At 33.5% G+C, this 8,000-nt stretch overlaps 1 protein-coding gene across 1 annotated transcript; it reads left to right on the top strand.

Moving 5' to 3' along the window:
• Positions 1 to 836: 836 nt before the first annotated feature.
• Positions 837 to 3,490, top strand: LOC107851551 (B-box zinc finger protein 20). Its single transcript, XM_016696615.2, has 3 exons — positions 837 to 1,264; positions 1,966 to 2,430; positions 2,857 to 3,490. The coding sequence occupies exons 1-3, from the start codon at positions 1,079 to 1,081 to the stop codon at positions 3,163 to 3,165; spliced, it is 960 nt and encodes a 319-aa protein (XP_016552101.1). The 5' UTR covers positions 837 to 1,078; the 3' UTR covers positions 3,166 to 3,490.
• Positions 3,491 to 8,000: the final 4,510 nt, after the last annotated feature.

The following is an 8,000-nucleotide window of genomic DNA, read 5'->3' as shown; positions in this document are numbered from 1 at the left end:
GAACGAAATGAAAAGAGAAAGAGAAAGAAGAAGAGAAGATAGAAAAAAAGGAAAATTTAGAGAGAAGGAAAAAAATAAGGAAGAAGATGGGGAGAAAGAAATTTAGAGAGAGAAAGAAAAATAAAAGAAGAAAGATTGAAAGATAAGAAAAAAGGAAAAATTATAAAATTTGAAATTTATAGTTGGGGGCTTTTTAAAAAATTAAGTTTTTTTAAAAAATTACACTTTATACCCCAATTAACTTAATCACCCCTCACCTAATTTTCTCATTGAAAGTAGAGTAATCTTAATCATGTGACGATCAGTGGCGGAATTACCTTTGCTCTAGGAGGTTCAATCGAATCTCCTTCAACGAAAAATAATATTTTTTTATATTATTATCTCATAGCTAAAAATATTCTTCTGCATATATAATAGATGTTAAACCCCTTCGATTAGTTCATATATATACTTATGAACCCCCATAATAAAAATCTTGGTTTCGTCATTGTCGACCACACCACATATTAATTAAAACAAAAAAAATTGTGAAATACTCCCTTCGTTTTACAATAAGTTAATTATTTGATTTTGAGACACATATTAAGAAAAAAAAGCAAAGAAATAAATTTATCATGTTTTTTTATTTTTATCCTCTTCAAAAAGCAAAGACATTATCAATCTCAATACACATTTAATGAAGGATAAATTTAAAAAAAAAATTTCAACATCTACTTGAATTATGAACTCTTTACTTATTTTAAAACATAAAAAATACTTTAATAATTTACTTATTATGAAACAGATAGCGTAGCATTATACGAGTTATTGACAATCAAAAATTTTTAATGTGGACTCCGCTTCAAACGATATACACATTCCTTTTTTTTTTTATTCAAAGATTCATGACTTCTAATTATCGTACTACTACTAGTACAATAAAATAACCCCCCTATCTTCCTTCTCTCTCCTCCATCCTCCTTACTTAAAAACTCTCCCTCATTTCTATACCTTCCATTGTTCATTTCTTTCACTTACAAAGTAGCAAGAATCTTTGATCCATAACCGAAAAAATAAAATAAAGAGAAATCTAATTCAAATGAAGATACAGTGTGATGTGTGTAACAAAAATGAAGCATCTGTATTTTGTACAGCGGACGAGGCTGCTATTTGTGATGATTGTGATCATCGTGTTCACCATGTTAACAAACTTGCTAGCAAACATCAACGTTTTTCTCTTCTTCAACCTTCTCCTAAACAAGCTCCTATGTGTGACATCTGTCAGGTATAATTCAATCTCAAACACTTGATTTTGAACTTTCTTGTTTTTTGTTTTTTCTTATTAGGATAACGGTATTGTGCGAGTTAGCCTTTTCACACCTACTGACAAAGCTTGATCTTGAGTTTTTTTTTTTTTTTTTTCTGATTGTGACAACAGTATAGTTCGAATCAGTTTTTAAGCACCTAAATTGTTTAATAGTTTCCTCCTAGTATTGACTATTTAATGATACTATCTGTCAAGCCGTAGACGAATAGAAAGTAATCACATGGTCTTTTGTGAATTTCATCTTAAAGTCCCTCTTTCTTTTTCATTTTCTTTTTTACCAAAGAAGTTCAATAATTATCAATAATGCTCTATTGACCTCACTATACTCATAAATTGGGTAAAAAATATTTCTTTTTACTTATGTCCAAACTGTTGAACAATTACTCTAGTTTATAAATAATATCCCAATTGTAAAATCATATGATTGTTTTGAATACCCTTATATAAATTTTTGATTCTGTCACTGTCGATCACGAAGTCTTTCAATTTTAGATGGTGACAAATTTGGTATATACTATAATAGAAAAGAATATTCTCGTAAACAAGAGAATTCCTCTAAGATGCCACATAAAATGTATGTGTTGCTGCTCGTTCATCTCTATACAAGTTTGATTTTGCCTTCTTGATGATGATGGTTGTGCCTTATTTTTGATTCATAGGAAAGGAGGGCTCTCTTGTTTTGTCAACAAGATAGAGCTATTATGTGTAGAGAGTGTGATCTTCCAATACACAAAGCAAATGAACACACTCAGAAGCACAACAGATACCTTCTTACTGGTATAAAACTTTCAGCAAACTCAACTGTCTACACTTCTCCATCACAATCACAATCAGAAATTTCCTCCGTGAACTCGTCTGTTTCAAATTTGAAGTCTCAGGACCCCATTAGTAAGCCTGTTTCTGCTTCTTTGTCCTCCACAATGACTAACACTAAGGCAGCAGCAGTAGCAGTTGTGGAATCAGTGAAGGTTGTTAAAGAGAGAGTTGGTGGATGTAATAGTGGGCATTTGGTGAATGCAGGGGGAAATGGCTTAACAAGTAGTATATCAGAGTATTTGGAGATGTTGCCTGGTTGGCATGTTGAAGATTTTCTTGATTGTTCTACTCCTAATGGTTTCTCAAAGGTTTGTGTACATGTTCCTTGACTTGAAAGTCTTTTCTCTGCAATTTTGTCAACTGTGTGTTGGGGTGTGTGACCGTCTCATCCTCTCATGTGTGGGCTTATTCCTTTTTATGGGTCAAGCATGTGAATTTTTTTTTAAATAATGAATAATGGTGAGAATCGAACTCAGGATCTATGTTTGTTATGATACCGTGTTGTAATGTATGACCTTTTTGTCTAAAAGTTTAAGCTGCCGGAGAGACCACACCTTTATGCACTTAATTATATTTTTGACACATGTACGATCCTTGATTCTTTTTCATGGACAAGCATTAAGGAACGTACCATGTTGTAGTGTATAACCATCTTATCGATAAACGTTAAGCTTTTAGAGAAAACACATTTATAATGCAAATGTTCTGATCTGTTATTTTATGGTCATTGGCAGAATATTGATGATGGAGATTTGTTGTCATTTTGGGACACTGATCTTGAGAGTCAATTGAGTTCTTTTCCACCACAAAATGTTGGTATTTGGGTCCCTCAAGTTCCTCCTCCTCCACAGTCAAAGCAAGAGACTCAGACCCAATATTTTCCTCCTTCAAATTTGAACTTTGGTGGACAAATTGGTCTAAAAGAATCAAGAGAAGTTACTAACATCAAGTCCAGCAGAAAGTGGATGGATGACAATTCATTTGCTGTCCCACAAATCAATCCATCTTCCACTTCTTTCAAGAGATCAAGAACTGTTTGGTAGAAAGACACGAACGATCTTCTCTGTATCGTTTCAATTTTATATGACGATTCTATGCAAAGAATGATCACACGCGCAAATCGAGAAGACTTCAATAATCTTTTTTTGCTCTAACTTGTTCATTACCTTTTTTTTATCTTGATTTGTTTGAGCCTCAAAAAAATGGTGATGACCCTTTGTCCTTTTTGCACTAGTACAATTGGCTTTGTTGTAGTTCTTGAAGTATCTTTGTTGTATCTCGTACTAGCTAGTGCAATGATCTTTTTGTTGTTGTAAATATCTTCTTTTTGTGAATCCTATGAATGGAAGCTTAAGATTAAGTATTGAATCTGTGCCAGAAAAATTTTAGGACACGTCCTTTCTTGTACTATCATGAAAATTTTCTTGTTTTTCAGGGAAAAATTATACTCCTTCCGTTTTGAAATAAATGAATTGTTGAATTTTGACACACAGATTAAGAAAAAAATATCAAAGATATAAATTTAATATAAATTTCTATTTTATCTCTTTTACCCAAAAAAAGAAAAAAACTGTAGTCTCTTTTGCTTGTCAAATCACAAGGATAATTTTGAAAAAAAATTCAATGATTCATTTATTTTGAAACACCAATAAATAATTCAACAATTCATTTATTCCGAAAGAGAGAAAGTATTTTGGATCAAAGACGTGACAGTTAAAGAAAGTCACCAGGTGCTCTTACCTTTTTGGTATGGAATGTAAGAAGACTAGAGTACTAGACTAGCAACTGGGAAGTGTCTACCTTTGTCATTGTGACACTCATGATAGAGGGTGAATCGATTAGATCTAATCGAATATACGGATGGGAAAGCTTTTAGGCTAACAGGTTTCAGAAGAACAAATGTAATATGAAAAAGTATAGAGTTTATACGGTATAATATAAATTTACATGGTATGCGTGTTTTTCGACGTGATCATAGCATAGTCAGTGGTACAAATTCGTAAGAATTATTGGTTCAAAGAGAACAATACGTACCATGGATTTAGGTCGTGAAAATTCTCTCTATTAGGACTGAAAAGTAAACTTAGAGCAATTACAAGTTTAATTCCAATTTTTGGATTTTATTTCACTCTGATTCACAAATTTGGACACTAGAATACATATGGTAGGTACGGTCGACCTCAATAGTTTTGGTTCAAGTTTAATATTTGTGCTAAGAATTCTTTTTGAATATTTACAAATTATTAATTTAGAATTCAGTAGCTTTGGTTTTAGATTATTAAGGATAAAGGGAAGATGATTCTGGGATTAAGATTGGAATATATAAAGGTTTAAAGAATGTCATAATTGAATGACAGGTAAATGAGGTTGTTGAAAGGTGGATATTTAGTTTCGCAGAGTGTAGTTCAATTTATTGGTTTTAAAGGTGGTTATGCGTTCATGTCGTGAAAGCACATCTTGTAGAAAAATAGGGTAAAATTGTGAATAATAAACTGTTGTGATATAGCTCTTAATTTCCTGAGTTTCATGCATAGCGGAAACTTTTAGAGCACCGAACTGCCCTACTCCTAAGTCCTAACTACTCCCTCCGTCCAAGTTTAATTGTCCACATTCGACATGACATACTCTATAAAAAATAATTGATAAATAGATAATTTTACTATATCAGCACTAATTTACTAAGTCTCCTCAAACATCTACAAGAATGTAACATTTCCCTTTGATATTTTAATATGGAAGAACCAAAATACTGGCTCATTTATCGACTTTCACGATCGCCACACTAAATCAACTTGAATTTGAACTAGATTCAGATCAAATCTAACCTAATACAAATGTTTGGAAAGTAACTGACACTTAATAATAAGGGTAAGTGATATAAAATGATAAATTATTTTTTAATTTTTAAAATTAGATAAATAAAAATAAATATCTATTTTAGTATAATAAATAAGTAAAAGTGTAAGAATGTCATAATCTAGTACCTGATTAGCCTAATTTTGACGTGTCTTTTTGCATTTATGGGTCAACCATGTGTAGCACATGAATTTGGAGATGAGATTGATGAGTAGTTAAGGGAACAACTTCATTGAAAATGATTTAGTCAAACTTTGAATTTTATTGAGAGGCTTAAAAGGGTCCATTCTTTCATAGTTGGATAGTTAACAAAAAGTAGATTTTAGTCTTTATGTAAGAACTGAGAAACATGTTATATTTGGACTGTTTTGTATGTCAAAAGTTAAAAATATAAATTTATCATAACACTAATAATTAAAGAGACTATGTGCTCATGAATGGTCCTCACTTCATCAAATAATAAGTCGACTATTATTAAACTTGGTTCTCTAAGTTCAATTTCAACGATGAAGAAGTGAAGGTGATTCCCCTATAGGTGAAGCTACCCAATTTGCCCCTTAACCGTTGGGGACCAAAATCGCTTAGCGGTGTGTCCAAGCACACACGCAAGTGGCCTTATAAAAGCCAAGTATTAATCTCACATGGACTAGTGTTAAACAACTATCTTAATCTAGTCTCACTTCAAAGATTAAATAAGTGCAAAGGTACCACAAAAGTATTTGAGAGTTCAGAATATAAGTAAACTTAAACAATGCGGTGAAGTAAAGTTCTTGGACAGTAATAGGGAGAAACTCAGGATTAAAGCACTACGAACAATCATACTAAGCTATATAACTTCGTTGGTTAGGTTACTTATCTTGGTTGCTGGTCCACGGGGTCGATATTATGACTATGACCTTCCGTATCTCTAGTCAATTATCTAACTTAGCCCCACATGAATTACATCGTTGGGCTGGGATGCGAGAACTAAGTTAAATGTCTTCATATTCTATCCCGTAATTGAACCAAATAAGGCGCTTAGGTATATTCCTATCTCAAATGCAAATCACAACACCATTCAATTGAAATTATGATCTTATTCTAACTATCCCACGTTCTATCCTATCATTCCTCCTTCCGGGCTCATGATAGAATTAAGCATGTATTCTAAGGATCGCGAATCCTTAAAATAGTGATAACAAGGATAAATAAACAACCAATAATGATAATAACAAAAACCAAGTCAATTCATAACAAGAGTAATCATGTTCATGGCCTTAACCCTGAAAAAGGGTGTTTAGCTGCTCATGGGCATACACGTAATCAATCACAATAGATGAACCCATGTTAAAATCCATAAACAAACTAAAGTAAAGGAATGAAAACCCTATTTGCAGCCTCCTCAATCGTATCTCCAAGTCTTAAGGTCGTACAAGATGTGTAGAATAATATTTAAGTGTCCTATTTATAATAGGCCAAGGCTGCCCATTTTTAAAATAGCACTGTGCCATGCCCTTATCGTAGCCTAGGATCCGTGGAATGTTGCTATCGCGGAGGCACACTGGTTTGTGCCATTTGAGTTGCAACCAAGGGTGTGGCACGCCCTTATCGCGCCATCTTAGCAGCGTGGCACGCCAATGTGTTCAAATTTTTCACATTTAATTTCATCTTGCCTTGTCCCATGCGTTTGTCCTTCACATCCATGCCGTGTGGTGACTTTTCCTCATGTTTTCTAGCGTGTATATCATCCATTCATTATCTTGATCAACTCACCAAGCATCCTATAACAATAAGCACTACCAATAAGAGCTCAAAACTACACAGAACCCAACACGATGAACTAGAAAGGAACATAGCTCAAGCTAAGAGTATTGGTTGTCGCGTTTGAACTTTAACTTAATGTTTTTACTCCAAAATCGTTATGAAAGCACTTTAAATACTACAAATACATAACTAAACACTTAGATGCTCATTTATACCAAGATTACATCATTAAGCTCAATAGGAATCCTCAGAACTAAGCTAATTAAGGCCGAATAACTACACTTAAGTGCATAAATCCACCTAAGATCACTACTTCGTAGGATAGCTAGCGGGTTGGGCGATCCCATTTGTACAGATGATTGTACATCTAAACTAGAGCGGATCTTCAATGCCCGGGTCCTTATTGAAATGGATGCTTATGTGCCACTGCCTACTGTGATCAAAGTAATGGACCTTCACGGTGATGTTTTTGAGCAGAAAGTAGGGTATGATTGGAAGCCACTGCCTACAGAGAGTAAGGGCTCTCCACCACAACTGTTGAAAACCAATCCAAAGGTCACAAAGATCTGGCAGACTAAAGCATCAGACATTAAGGATAATCTGAACCAAAAAAAGACAAAGAAGAAATAGATGAAATTTCTAGTGAGGCGCCCGCAAACAATGTAGAAGAAGGTTGGCAAAAAGTTAGGAGTAAATCAGCAAACAAAGGTCCTATTATGTTGCAGGAGGAAATAATTAGCGTGAGTATTGGGGTTTGATCTACTGGTAGATGATGCTCTCCAGTTCATGATTCAAAGATGCATTTGCTGGAGCATGCAAAGGACAATGCAGTAGAGGTGGTGGTGGTCTGAGTTTGCTAAAAATCCAGGCACATGAAGTAATTGTCAAGACGATCATTCCAGAAATCCATCATCAGGCATGCAACAGAGCTAAAATTTCTTACAGGCTTGAAGTTGAGGAGCATAACTTCTATCCTTACTATGTTGTTTTATGTAGTTTATGATTAATGCTAAGCTAGTCGTAATGAAAATGTTAGTTGTAAAAATAATAATAGTAATAAAATACTATGCAAAAAATTATAGTCACTAACCTTTGCTACTAACCACAGGGTGTCAAAACTTTTAGCCAATACTAAATAATTTAATGTCTCTCTTTCTTTACTAGTCATGAGTCAAATTCTTACTGCAAAAAGAGACAATAAGCTATTACAAATATTCAAATTACGAAAAGAAAGAATAAATTATATATTCTTTAAATTACATGGTTTTCACTATATCAA

Source organism: Capsicum annuum, chromosome 12 (assembly GCF_002878395.1).
Source record: "Capsicum annuum cultivar UCD-10X-F1 chromosome 12, UCD10Xv1.1, whole genome shotgun sequence".
In the NCBI taxonomy this organism is placed as follows: Eukaryota; Viridiplantae; Streptophyta; class Magnoliopsida; order Solanales; family Solanaceae; genus Capsicum; species Capsicum annuum.
Note: the sequence above shows the minus strand (reverse complement) of the source record. Positions and strands in the feature narration are given on the sequence as shown.